The sequence below is a fragment of the Meles meles genome, chromosome 7 (assembly GCF_922984935.1).
Source record: "Meles meles chromosome 7, mMelMel3.1 paternal haplotype, whole genome shotgun sequence".
Taxonomy (NCBI): Eukaryota; Metazoa; Chordata; class Mammalia; order Carnivora; family Mustelidae; genus Meles; species Meles meles.
In genome coordinates, this window is record NC_060072.1 from 42,261,171 (window position 1) to 42,275,668 (window position 14,498).

Genomic DNA, 14,498 nt, shown 5'->3' on the forward strand with positions numbered 1-14,498 from the left:
TAAACACTGATGTGTCTGTTTTTATGCCAATACCATGCCGTTTTTATTACCATAGCTGTTTTATAGTTTGAAACCAGGGAGCAAGATGCCTTCAGCCTCTGCCTTCAGCTCAGGTCATGGTCTCAGGGTCCTGGAATCGGGCCCCGCATCGGGCTCTCTGCTCAGCGGGGAGCCTGCTTCCTCCTCTCTCTCTGCCTGCCTCTCTTGTGATTTCTTTCTGTCAAATAAATAAATCTTTAAAAAAAAAAAAAAAAAGAAAAGAAAGCATCACTCTAACTACTTGTAATCTCTATCAAATCAATAAATAAAATCTTTGAAAGATTTTATTTAAGAGAGAGAGCATCGCAAGGGGTGGGGAGGAGCAGAGGGTGAGGGAGAGAGAGGGCAAAAAGAGTCCCAAGCAGGCTTCACTTTAAAATACTTTATAAAATATAAATATAAAATATAAAATATTTTTTCATGTTGTGAGCTGAAGGCAGCCTTTTAACTGACTGAGCCACCCATGGATCCCAGTAGTGTTGTGACTTTTTGAATTATTCTTTGAAAGTAGGATTTAGTTACTTCTTTTTAGATGAATATTAATTGGTAAATAGTAAGTTACATGGTCATTTTCTAGTTTATTTCAGTGGAAAATGTTTTCCTAGTCAAGTGGTTGTTGGAAAATTTTTATTTATCATTGTTGGAACTGGAAAAACTTTATATAAAAACAAAAATAATGACTGTGTTAATGTTTATTAAATAGTTGTTGAATATATTTTGGAAAGTTAGCATTTTTGTTGCCAAAATGCTTTTTGAAGCTTGAAAGTGGATATATGGTACACACTGGTATAAATAACCTTCATTAAAGGATGTAGCTTATGTGTTTTTTCCATTCTCTGCACCACAGTTTTGACTGTAATAGATTCATCTAATTCATGTATCTGTGTACTAGAATATTTAGAAGAATTCTTTAATTTGGGACTTAATGAAGCAAGAAAAAGTTTAGTTACTAATAATTAAAACTACCCTCATTTATACTTATTATGAACATTTTCAGGCAAACGGAATTTGAGAGAACAGTACGGTAAACACTAATATACAAGTAGTTAGATTTAAGAAATTATTAACTTTTTTTCATATTTGTTTCATTTATTTGAGGGTAAGGCTGGAATATTTAGAATAAATTATAGACCTCATGATGTTGTGCCCCAAAATACATAATGCAGTTTAGAATCTTTTTCTTACATAACCATTAAAGCCTCTATTTAACCCAATTAGTGACCGATACCTAGTCTATACTCAGATTTCCTCAGTTGTTCTCACATCTTTTAACAGTAGACTTATTACACAGTAGGCCAATCCAATAAAGGTTCATAGATTGTGTTTGATTGTTATGTCATTGTATTTCCTTTAATCCCAAAGAGTCTTTTTGTTTACTTTTATTTTTTCTTGTTGTTACTTTTTTTTTTTTTTAATAAAACTGGATCAATGTTCCTATGGGATATTTGACTTTTTACATTGGATCACCTTATTGCAGGATTATTTAATTTGTTTTCCTATCTTCTATATATTCTGTAAACTGAAAGTTAAATGCAACATTGATTATATTCAGATTGAATATTTGTGGGGAAATTATTTTGTAGGATATGTGTACTGTGGGGGAATGTATGCTGTATTACATGAGAATTCGCCTCATGTTTGATTGTCTCACTGTTAGTGACTTAAGATTAATCAGTAGATTCAGGTGGTAACAGCTTTATCCTCTTCATTGAAAACTGCATGCTTTCTTCCCTTCTGACCCTAAAGTAAAATAGATCATTTGGCACCTGGTAAATAGACTTTTTCCCCATCAGCTTTTTCCTTAAATGTGTAAGTACCCTTTGATGACCATTTAAGCAGTTAAAATATTAGGAGTTGGAAATGGTGATTTTCTAATTTTGTCATTCTTTTTACATTTGTTACTAAAATTTTTCTATAAAGAAGAGATAATTGTCATAGAGTTGCTTGGTAAACATTGAAATATAGTTCCTATAGGAAAGGCAAGATAAATGGTTGTTTCTTCCTGAGAACCTGTTTTTAGATTAAAGAGATGATGTAAAGTGTGTTTCCAGTCATGACACATAAATTTTTTTGGCCCTTATGGTTTTGTTTTTTTTTAAGATTTTATTTATTTGACAGAGAGAGATCTCAAGTAGGCAGAGAAGCAGGCAGAGAGAGAGGGGAAAGCAGGTTCCCTGCTGAGCAGAGAGCCTGATGTGGGGCTTGATCCCAGGACCCTGAGATCGTGACCTGAGCTAAAGGCAGAGGCTTTAACCCACTGAGCCACCTAGGCGCCCCTAAGGGTTTTCTTTAATATGATAAAGAACTTCATACCTTTTAATATATTCATTGTATTTCAATTATTGGTAAAATGCAGATGACGGTAGTACCTAGCACTAGGTACTATTATAAGGCTTAAAATGTTAATACATATGAAAAGCCTAGAACATAGTTTGGTAAATAATAACCATTCATGACAGCTGATTTAATAAATAGCATTTATTACTGTTATTATTATTTTAAATAAATGATTCTTTGGGGTTGAAAGCTGATACTTCAATTGTTGTACTTCAGCATCTTACGGAGACTCATTTAGAGATTCCTTCAGGATGGATGCCCATGTAAACCTCTCATTTTTGCATTTAAAGCAGTTGCAGTGTCAGTTATATCTTGATTTGCACCTAAATGTTTCTGTATTAGTTATGGGTAAGTTAATATTCGTGGAGTGAATTACATACAGAATGTTCTTATTTATCAACCTGTTGACTTTGTGTAATGCAAAATATCTCCCTCTGGTTTAACTACTGAAATTTATATAATAGTTTCCAAGTGTCACATTTGTTTAAAATCTATTAATTAACTTTTAAAAAATATTTATTTATCTTAGAGAAAGGGAGAAAGAGAGTGTTTAGAGTGGGAAGGGGGAAGGGCAGAGAGAGAGAGAGGGAGAGGGAGAGAGAATCTCAAGCAGACTCCCTGCTGAGTGAGGAGCCCCACATAGGGCTCAGTCTCACAATCCTGAGATCATGACTAGATCATTACCAGAGCTGAAACCAAGAGTCACTCAACAGACAGAGTCACTCAGGCACCCCGCTATCCATTAACTCTTGATTATGATGAGGATAAACTGCTGGAGGAAAAGAACAAATGTCCTGTGAACCTCTTTGAATTGTCTACCATGTCTCAAATACTCTTGTTTAGTATTATCAGCTTCTGAATGGAAAGAGTTAGACTCCCAAAAACTTTCTGACAGTAATAATGACTAACATTTAATGCTTTTTACGTCTCTAAGTACTTTTTACACACATTACTTACTGGAATTCTTGCAAGAACCTTATGGTGTATAAATCATTCTCCCTGTTTCACAAGTGAGGAAATTGAGCAATTGGTAAGGGTAATTTCCTTGCCCCCGTTCACACAATTAATATATGATAGAGTTCAAATTTGAACCTAGATATGATTCCAGAACTTGTTTGGTTTTTTTGTTCTTGTTGTTCTTTTTGTTTTGTTTGCTTGTATGTGTGCATGTGTGTATTTTTAGTTTCAACGAATTAGTAATTGGATTTTTTGAGGCTCAAGTTTTCTGAACTTTTACCTTTGGCTCCCATGTCTTTTGATAGAATCCCATTATGTATTGAATGCTTTTGTGGAGATTTTGATTTTTCTTTTTCTTTTTTGAGTAATATGTAACAGTGCAATTATGAAGCATGGTAAGTTTATATTTTATAAGAAATTGGCCAGGGGCGTCTGGGTGGCTCAGTGGATTAAGCCGCTGCCTTCGGCTCAGGTCATGATCTCAGTGTCCTGGGATCAAGCCTCGCATCCGGCTCTCTGCTCCGCAGGGAGCCTGCTTCCTCCTCTCTCTCTACCTGCCTCTCTGCCTACTTGTGATCTCTCTCTCTGTCAAATAAATAAATAAAATCTTAAAAAAAAAAAAAAAGAAAAAAGAAAGTGGCCAAACTAGTTCCAAAGTTGTTGTACCATTTTATATATCTCTTAGCAGTGTATGATCATTTCAGTTGCTCTATATTCAACCTTTTTTATTTAACCAACCTATTGAGCATGTAGTGGTAGCACGTTGTGGTTTTAATTTGTATTTTTCTTACCACTTGTGATGTACACCTTTTCACATACTGATTGGCCACTGGTATATTTGAAGTGTAAGTTCAGAGTTTTTACACATTTAAACAACTGGTATGTTTATCATATTATTGAGTTTTAAGAGTTCTTTGTGTATTTCAGTATCATGCTTTGCTAGCTGTGTGTGTTGTATTTGCTTCAAGTTTTGGCATATCTTTTCATTGTACAAATGATTTATTTCAAAAAGCAGGTGTTTTTTAATATTGATGAAGCCCAGCTTATCATTTTTTGCCCTATGATTCATGCTTCCCCCCCCAACTAAAGAAATCTTTGTGTACCCTAAGGTTGCAGAGAACATTTTCTGTGATCTCTTCTGAAAGTGTTACAGCATTAAGGCTTTGATCTCTCTTTATTTTCATTCTTACTATTACATCTTAAGCCAGGTCCTTATCATTTCAGACCTATGATATATAGTACCACACCATCCTGATTCTATTAGGACCTTGCCCTCCAGTATACCAGGCTCATCTTTCTTTCTTTTTCTTTTTTTAAAGATTTATTTATTTTAGAGAAAGAGTGTGCACATGTCTGCAAGTGGGGCGAGGGGCAGAGGGAGAGAATCTTCAAGGACTCCCTGCTGAACGAGGAGCCTGATGTGGGGCTCAGTCCCATGACTCATGAGGTTATGACCTGAACCAAAACCAAGAGTGGGATGTTGAACTGACTGAGCCATCCAGGCTCCCCTCAGGCCCATCTTTCTTAATAAAACAACCAAACAGAAAATTACTGTTTATGTGTTAAGGTGAGATCATAATGGGAATGGGGCTTAAGAGATTATATAGGCAGAGAGTACATAGATCCTCTGAAGTAGGTCTCCAAGGGAAATAATATGAATAAAGAGAAATAGAAAATTACAAATGAAAATACAACTTTTAATTATTCAAACTTGTAACCAGAAAGTTCACTAGATGCCTCCATTTCTGTCACTCCCATTTTCAAAAAGTTGACAGTTGACTATTGCCTGAAGCAGTGGCTGCTAAGTCTGGCTGTGTCTGAGAATCACCTGGTAGCTTTGCTTAGATACAGATTTCTATTCCACCCTTATAAAGTCTCTAGGAGCTTTTTTATTCCCCTCGAGGGAAAGACCATGTATTTATAAAGCTCTCCAAGTGTCTCTGATGTAGTAACATTTGGACAAATAGTTGAGAGCAGAAAATCCATATTCCATAATCTGGTGGTCAGGATTCTTAGTTTGTCTGATTTTACTGTACCTTTCAAATTTCATTTTGTGTTTCCCTTCATCATGAACGCAGCAAGGTGGCTTGCTTCCCGGTTCCCTAGCTTGTCTATGATTTTATTTATCCTGGTTCTCCATTATGAAATGTCCTTTACCTTCCCTTTGCTTATTTGAATACTTCTCAAATACTAGGGTGCCATTAGTAAAAAATGGCATCAGAGTAAGGATCAGATTAAGAGTGATTCTGTAAGATTTTATGTGGAGACTTCAGGAGGATTTAAAGCATTGTGTCTTGGATTCTTTGAGCTAGACACAGGGCTTCAAAGGGTCTTAAAACTGTACCTTTTAGAAAGTCTCAGCTAGCCAAAAGAGCTTCTGAGCCTCTTAAGTCTGCTGTCCTATATCACCATGACATAGCACTAAGTAGTGAATGGTCTATCTCAAAAAAATTTGTGGTTGTGGCATCTGTTTCACTGAAGTTATTCTAATAAAATTCATAAGAAACTCACAAAGTTTTTACAAGAATGATACTAATGGAAGCACCACCAGCTTAGATGGAAAAGGATAGACGTAGTTCAAATAAGTAGAGCCTTTGTGTGTGAGGGGAAAATCCCAGTCTTGTCTGGGCATGAAGCAGCTGAGAAAGCTCCACTGTTGCAAACATGGACCATTTCTTAAGAAATAGGGCAATTGACTCACAGAATGGAGTGAGGAACCCAGAGGGCAGAGTCTGGATCCACAAAGGACTCTTTGCAAAGAACATGACTGTTCTACTCAAACTGCTAATGACGTGTGCCCAGCAAATTTCACAATTGCTAATAGCACTGTTGTGCCTTATGTGTAACTCATTTTCCTCTGCATCTTTTTTTTTCAAATATTTTATTTATTTATTTGACAGAGAGAGAGGTCACAAGTAGGCAGAGAGGCGGGCAGAGAGAGAGGGAGAAACAGGCTTCCCACTGAGCAGAGAGCCCGATGCGGGGCTCGATCCCAGGACCCCGAGATCATGACCTGAGCCGAAGGCAGCGGCCTAAACCACTGAGCCACCCAGGCGCCCCCCTCTGCATCTTTTGAACTCAAGTCTTCATTGCAGTCCTATCCCTGGCTTCCTGCAGTGGGGCAAATAAGTTATCTTTTGAGATGAAAGGATTTTGGTTTAAGAGGAGCTATCCCTGATGAGCTATATGTGAGGAAGTAAACCCGAGGAGTACCATTTGCACTTGAACGTGGTTTAAATAACTAGATCCTGGCCTTAAAGCCAGTGCTATAATAGGATGACATTTTGGTTAGGGGGAGATGATGAGTGTATTTTACATGTGGAAGGAATGTGAAGTAGGTGGACTGTGGTGTATTTCATTTTCAAAGATGACTGCAATAATGTCTTTCATCTTACATGCCTTTTTAAAAAAATGTGTCCTTGCAACTTGCCTATCAAGAAATGGACTTTATTCTTAATCTACCCTAACCCTCATTCACTCTAGAATGGCCATGTGACTGCTATGATCAGTAGAATATGACAGAAGTGACATTCTAGGACTTTTGAGACCAGACCTTAAAAACACCTGGTAACTTCTGCTTTTGCATATTAGAGGAAGCCAGCTGCCGTGTAAGAACTCTCACTATCCAGATACTACCATGCTGTGTGGAAGCCTATATTGGCTTGCCCCCACTTGTTGTAGTCATCCCAGATACATGAGTGAGGAAGTTGTATTGGGTATTCTAGCAGATAACTCTGTGAATCAGAGATAGCCCCCCCCCCACCTTACCTAAATTGCAGAATTGGGAGCAGAAAATTTAGTGTTCTAAACCAGTAAGTTTAAGGTATAGCAATAGACAACCAAAATAGTAAGCAACACAGAGTGATTAGAATTGCATTTATAATTTTGGAGGAATATAGTATATGTGAGAAGATTCATTACCAGACTGTACTGTCAAGGTGAGGTGTATACAGCCTGGATGAGAGTGACAGTGGTGGGAATTAAAAAAATAAAATAAAGATGTGTCAGGGATTAGTGATAAGTTGGATGGAGGTGACAGTGGAAAGAGTGAAGAAAGAATCAGCAATGACTTCTAGATATTTTGCTTGGGAAACTAATTTAAAAGTTCACCAAGATAGAGAACTATGGAGGGAAACCAAGTTTGGGGGAAAGATGCTGAGAACTCCAGTTTTGGGCATGGTGAGATTCGGACATGATGAGAAGTATTTTAGGGGCGCCTGGGTGGCTCAGTGGGTTAAGCCGCTGCCTTCGGCTCAGGTCATGATCTCAGAGTCCTGGGATCGAGTCCCATATCGGGATCTCTGCTCAGCAGGGAGCCTGCTTCCCTCTCTCTCTCTCTCTACCTACTTGTGATCTCTCTCTCGCTGTCAAATAAATAAACAAAATCTTTAAAAAAAAAAAAAAAGAAGTATTTTAGAGCTACTGTGTGGTATGTTAAAGAGGAAATTGGCTTTATGAGTTTGGGACTTAGTAGAAACTTCTGCACTAGAAATGTAGATTTGGAAGTCATCAGCATAGACAGAGTAATTAAAGACATTTAAAGCAATAATGTAGTGGCACCTGGGTGGCTCAGTGGGTTAAAGCCTCTGCCTTCGGCTCAGGTCATGATCCCAGGGTCCTGGGATCGACCCCACATCGGGCTCTCTGCTCTGCGGGGGGCCTGCTTCCTCCTCTCTCTCTGCCTGCCTCTCTGCCTAGTTGTGATTTCTCTCTGTCAAATAAATAAAATATTAAAAAAAAAATAAAATAAAACAATAATGTACATCAGTTGAGAGATTCCCAGACAGTATTGTTTTTTAAATGAAGTAGAATAGAATCAAAAGATCAGAGCTTATCTGATGTGTGAAATTTTTATTTGATACTTTCTGTGCTTACAAACACACTTGATTAAAATATATTTCTTCTCGTGAGTTATAAAAAGTTTGGGAAGAATTGAAGCTTGAAAAAAGTAGTTGGAATACCATCCTAAAAAAATGTCAACATTTAAGGGTCTGAAGGAGAAAGAATTAGTAAAGGAGGGTTGTATCCCCAGAAGAATGAAACAGGTGGTTTTATGAAGGAGGGGAAAGTGACCTATAGTTTTACATATAGCTCAGAAGTCAAGCTAGTTAAGACAGCTAAAAATTATCCACTGACAAGATGTCATTGCTTGCTTTCATGAAATCAGTGTTCGGGACAGTGCTGAAGGCAGAAGCTGATAGCAATAAAATATAGTAAGAAAGATAAGGAATTGGAGACAATTCAGATAGCAGACTCTTTCAGGAATTGTGCCCTTGAAGGACCGGAAAGTATATGATAGCTAGAGAAAGACATAAGGCAAGAAGGAGATTAGAGAAAGGAGATATTTGAGCATGTCCAAACATTGACAGGATAAAGTCAGTAGAGAGAAATACAAAACATGTGAGTAAGAGGGGAGAATTAATAGGGTAGGTCTCAGAGGAGGCAACAAGAATGGAATCTAGTGTGCAGGTGAAGGGATTGACAGGACTAGGAATACAGCTGGAAAGTAGATGAACCATGATAGTGGGGGTGCTGTTCAAGCCTCATTTGAGGTTAGTATTAATCTGCCTTAGTGTGAGATTTTCTTCTGTAAGGTTAGGCTTTACTAGGTATGTGCAATAAAAGTAATCGTGGCAGTGTAAGTGTGGGATGCTGGCAGGGGAGTGGAGGTTTAATGGGTGAGTTTGGTGAATGCTTTGGTGGGTGGGGGAGGTCTGTAGGAGGAAATGTCCAAATTAGTGGACAGCTTAAAGGCATTGTGTAAGTAAATGGTTGTGGGGGCTGAGGCAAGGGTTCTCCAGCAGATGAATACTGAAATGATGACATAATTGAGGGTTAATGTAAAAGGAAGAAAGGTGTAGAGAGTAAATGTCATTGTCATTAAACTCCTCATGACAGCTTGTCATTTTTTTTCTTTTCTTTTCTTTCTTTCCTTTTTTTTTTAACTATTCATCTATTCCTAGCACACACAGTACCTGGAACATAGTAGGTACTATGAATGAATGTCTTTACTGAGCACCTTTTATGTGCTAGTCCCTGCTCTTCTGAAGCTTTAGTCTCATTTTTTAATGAATAGATGCAAGTTTGGAGGTGATATTCATGTACTAAAATCTGTACATGAATCTGACATGAGCCTCAGATATAATACTGTTCCTGTGTATGCTAAAGAGTCTTACAAGGGAGCAGAAGAGCATGCATCAGGAAGAAATGGCGTTTATATTGATCCTATTTCCTGGACTCATGCTAACAGCTACCATTCATCAAGCACTTACCGAATTTGGCTAATATGCTAAAAGTTGTATGTCAAAACTATACAGAACTGTTGAAATAATATGATAAGACGGGCACAGTTACTATATCAGTTTTACAAGTGAGAAAACTAAGGACTAAAGATGTTAAGAAATTTGTTCAAATTCACAAAACTCGTAAGTATTTGAGGCAGTTTTCAATCTGAGGACTGTCGAAGCCTGTAGTCTTACTGTACTCTACTGGAGTGAATTACAGTGTCAGCTACTTTTTTTTTCTCATGCTTATGTGTTAGAAGTTTATATTGCCAGTGCTTTAGGACGGCAGATAATCTGATTGTTTCTGCTTCCTAGCAGAAGCATATTGATTCATATCAATTTAATATAGGTCATTATCCCTTAAAAACAGTTGTTAACTTTGTTTGTTTGCAGTGTGGTTTCCTTTCATTGTTTTAGGATTTTCTTTTCTTTTTTTTGAAGGAGATAGGGAGACTCATTCTCCTCAGTAGAACCCAGGCACATCAAGGTAGTCTTTTATTTGTCATATGTTTAGGTTATGGTAATGAATCAGATTATTCCAGAAATTATTTATGTGTCAGATTTTGTACCTTATTTAAAGTTAAGTATACCAATTTACTTAAAATTTTTTTTAAACTTTAGTATGATTACAGTCTCTTAAATGGTTTGGTAATTTGTTTTATGTGACTTCTTTGACCTTTATTTCAACTTTTCATCAAGAAAGAAAGACTTGGGCCACCTGGGTGGCTCAGTGGTTTAGGCCACTGCCTTCGGCTCGGGTCATGATCTCAGGGTCCTGGGATTGAGTCCCGCATCGGGCTCTCTGCTCGGCGGGGAGCCTGCTTCCCTCTCACTCTCTCTGCTTGCCTCTCTGCCTACTTGTGATCTCTCTCTGTCAAATAAATAAATAAAATCTTTAAAAAAAAAAAAAAAGAGGGCACCTGGGTGGCTCAGTGGGTTGAGCCTCTGCCTTCGGCTCAGGTCATGCTCTCGGGGTCCTGGGATCGAGCCCCACATCAGGCTCTGCGGGGAGCCTGCTTCCCCGACCCCCACCTCTCTCTGCCTGCCTCTCTGCCTAGTTGTGATCTCTCTCTCTCTCTCTGTCAAATAAATAAATAAAATCTTTAAAAAAAAAAAAAAAAAGAAAGAAAGACCTGTCTATTAATTAGTCTGTTGTCTGCCTTTCTCCCCTCTACTTTTGAATAAGGGCAATGCCAAGGGAACCTAGAGACTAAATTAAAGCTCATCTCATGGATACTCTGTTCTCACTATATGGCATTTGAGATTGTTATCAAAGCTTGATGAGTTACTATAATTCATCTTGTAATTCTTTGGTCATAAAAAGCTATTTTGCATGCTTTTAGTTTTACAAAACCATCTTTCAGTTGTAGTACTTTATAAGAGATCATAAAATGTTGCTTTTTAAAGGAGTCTATTTCAAACTAATTTTTATATGTTTAAAATTTTAAAACTTTTGTGCCAGTACCATGCTGTCTTGATGATGACAGCTTTGTAATAGAGCTTGAAGTCCGGAATTGTGATGCCACCCACTTTGGCTTTCTTTTTCAATATTCCTTTGGCTATTCGAGGTCTTTTCTGGTTCCATATAAATTTTAGGATTATTTGTTCCATTTCTTTGAAAAAAATGGATGGTATTTTGATAGGGATTGCATTAAATGTGTAGATTGCTTTAGGTAGCATAGACATTTTCACAATATTTATTCTTCCAATCCAGGAACATGGAACATTTTTCCATTTCTTTGTGTCTTCCTCAATTTCTTTCATGAGTACTTTATAGTTTTCTGCGTATAGATTCTTAGCCTCTTTGGTTAGGTTTATTCCTAGGTATCTTATAGTTTTGGGTGCAATTGTAAATGGGATTGACTCCTTAATTTCTCTTTCTTCTGTCTTGTTGTTGGTGTACAGAAATGCAACTGATTTCTGTGCATTGATTTTATATCCTGACACTTTACTGAATTCCTGTACAAGTTCTAGCAGTTTTGGAGTGGAGTCTTTTGGGTTTTCCACATATAGTATGGTACTGGCACAAAAACAGAGACATAGATCAATGGAACAGAATAGAGAGCCCAGAAATAGACCCTCAACTCTATGGTCAACTAATCTTTGACAAAGCAGGAAAGAATGTCCAATGGAAAAAAGACAGCCTCTTCAATAAATGGTGCTGGGAAAATTGGACAGCCACATGCAGAAAAATGAAATTGGACCACTTCCTTACACCACACACGAAAATAGACTCAAAATGGATGAAGGACCTTAATGTGAGAAAGGAATCCATCAAAATCCTTGAGGAGAACGCAGGCAGCAACCTCTTTGACCTCAGCCGCAGCAACATCTTCCTAGGAACATCGCCAAAGGCAAGGGAAGCAAGGGCAAAAATGAACTATTGTGATTTCATCAAGATCAAAAGCTTTTGCACAGCAAAGGAAACAGTTAACAAAACCAAAAGACAACTGACAGAACGGGAGAAGATATTTGCAAACGACATATCAGATAAAGGGCTAGTATCCAAAATCTGTAAGGAACTTAGCAAACTCAACACCCAAAGAACAAACAATCCAATCAAGAAATGGGCAGAGGACATGAACAGACATTTCTGCAAAGAAGACATCCAGATGGCCAACAGACACATGAAAAAGTGCTCCACGTCACTCGGCATCAGGGAAATAGAAATCAAAACCACAATGAGATATCACCTCACACCAGTCAGAATGGCTAAAATTAACAAGTCAGGAAATGACAGATGCTGGCGAAGATGCGGAGAAAGGGGAACCCTCCTCCACTGTTGGTGGGAATGCAAGCTGGTGCAACCACTCAGCATGGAGGTTCCTCAAAATGTTGAAAATAGAACTACCCTATGACCCAGCAATCGCACTACTGGGTATTTACCCTAAAGATACAAACAGAGTGATCCGAAGGGGCACGTGCACCCGAATGTTTATAGCAGCAATGTCTACAATAGCCAAACTATGGAAAGAACTTAGATGTCCATCAACAGATGAATGGATAAAGAAGATGTGGTATATATACACAATGGAATACTACGCAGCCATCAAAAGAAATGAAATCTTGCCATTTGCGATGACGTGGATGGAACTAGAGGGTATCATGCTTAGTGAAATAAGTCAATCGGAGAAAGACAACTATGATATGATCTCCCTGATATGAGGACATGGAGATGCAACATGGAGGGTTAGGGGGATAGGAGAAGAATAAATGAAACAAGATGGGATTGGGAGGGAGACAAACCATAAATGACTCTTAATCTCACAAAACAAACTGGGGGTTGCTCGGGGGAGGTGGGGTTGGGAGAGGGGGAGGGGGTTATGGACATTGGGGAGGGTATGTGCTATCGTGAGTGCTGTGAAGTGTGTAAACCTGGCGATTCACAGACCTGTACCCCTGGGGATAAAAATACATTATATGTTTATAAAAAAAAAAAAAAATTGGAAGGGGAGGCGAACCATAAGAGACTATGGACTCTGAAAAACAACCTGAGGGTTTTGAAGGGTCGGGGGAGGGAGGTTGGGGGAACAGGTGGTGGGTAATGGGGAGGGCACGTATTGCATGGAGCACTGGGTGTTGTGCAAAAACAATGAATACTGATACACTTAAAAAATAAATAAATTTAAATACTGAAAAAAAAATAAAATAGGTGGACTAAAAAAAAAATTTTTTTAAACTTTTAAAACTGAAAGTTACTACTTAATGTTACCTGCTTAACGATTTATCGAAATGAATTTAGACCATGCTTGCTTTATCTAGACTTGAATTAAAATGTGTATTCTTAAAAAAAAAAAAAAAAAAAATGTGTATTCTTAGTGTTCTGTTTCTCTATCCTTCAGCAAATTCTCTTAACCCTGCCAAGTCCCTTCTCTTGAATTCCCTGGTAGCATTAAACATGACATGATGGGTCTATATCTACAACTTAACAGAAAACTTTAAAGTAAAGGGGATTTTCTTTGCAGAGTTTGCTAGTGTGAAGATGTTGTACCAGATTCCCCAGGGTGACAGTTTTAGACCTCGCTGGTATAATCTCAGGTGGCACCTTCATTAAAATGGTTTATAGACAAAAGGAGACCAAGAAGTCAGTTTCCTCCATGAATCGAAGCAATTCTTCCTTCCTTGGTAAGATATTTCTAGGATCAATTCGTGAACATTTGAGTCTTGAATATATGTGTTCAATTTCATGAAAAGTGTTTTATCTGAAAGAGTATTTAAATTTATCCCCAGTACCTTTAATTTTTTTTCCTCCTAAATGCTGTGCTTTGGCTTGTAGCCATAGGTTGTTTTCATTACAGATAGTATGCGTTAGAGGTTATGTTAATTTTCTTCTGAGATACTGAATCCTCACTGTTAGATTTTTGAAGTTATTTCTTAAGACACAATTGTTTTTTGTTTGAAATTTCTTGTGTTCGGATAGTTGCTTCTTAAAGAGGTATGAAAGTATCTATTAAGTAATGAGAAAATGGTATAAAATTTGGCAAATTTAAAAAATGAGAAAGTAGTTTTCTAAATCCCTCTTGTGAAATGTTGCAATATGTATGTTTTTCAAATGTTCCTATGTAGGGGAAACTGAAATACTTTGAAAACATTTATTGAAAAGTGAGAATGAATAAATTAGCTGTGTTTTAAACATCTTTACAAAGATGAGTCTGTCTTATCCTTGCCAGGTTTTATTAATTGCTTCCTATTAAAGCAGTAAGATGAACATAAAGAATACTAAAGGACACTTTTTTCTTTATACATGTTCTTGGTCCGTGTATCTAAATTATATATATGTGTGTGTATGTATATATATTTATTTAAGGGGTGTGTGTGTGTGTGTTTACTTATGATAACATTAAAGAATTATCAAGTAGCACTTGCACTAGTTTCTCAGCT

General features: G+C 37.4%; 1 protein-coding gene across 11 annotated transcripts in view; it reads left to right on the forward strand.

The window, feature by feature from the left end:
- OSBPL8 (oxysterol binding protein like 8) overlaps positions 1–14,498 on the forward strand; it is a 153,148-nt gene that overhangs the window by 74,408 nt on the left and 64,242 nt on the right. The window contains exon 2 of one of the 11 annotated variants that reach the window (XM_046012061.1): positions 13,583–13,742. The exons of the other annotated variants lie outside the window; for them this stretch is intronic. Coding sequence (XP_045868017.1) covers positions 13,673–13,742 — 70 coding nt within the window. The 5' untranslated portion in view covers positions 13,583–13,672. The remainder of the gene's footprint in view (positions 1–13,582; positions 13,743–14,498) is intronic. 11 annotated transcript variants of the gene reach the window in all.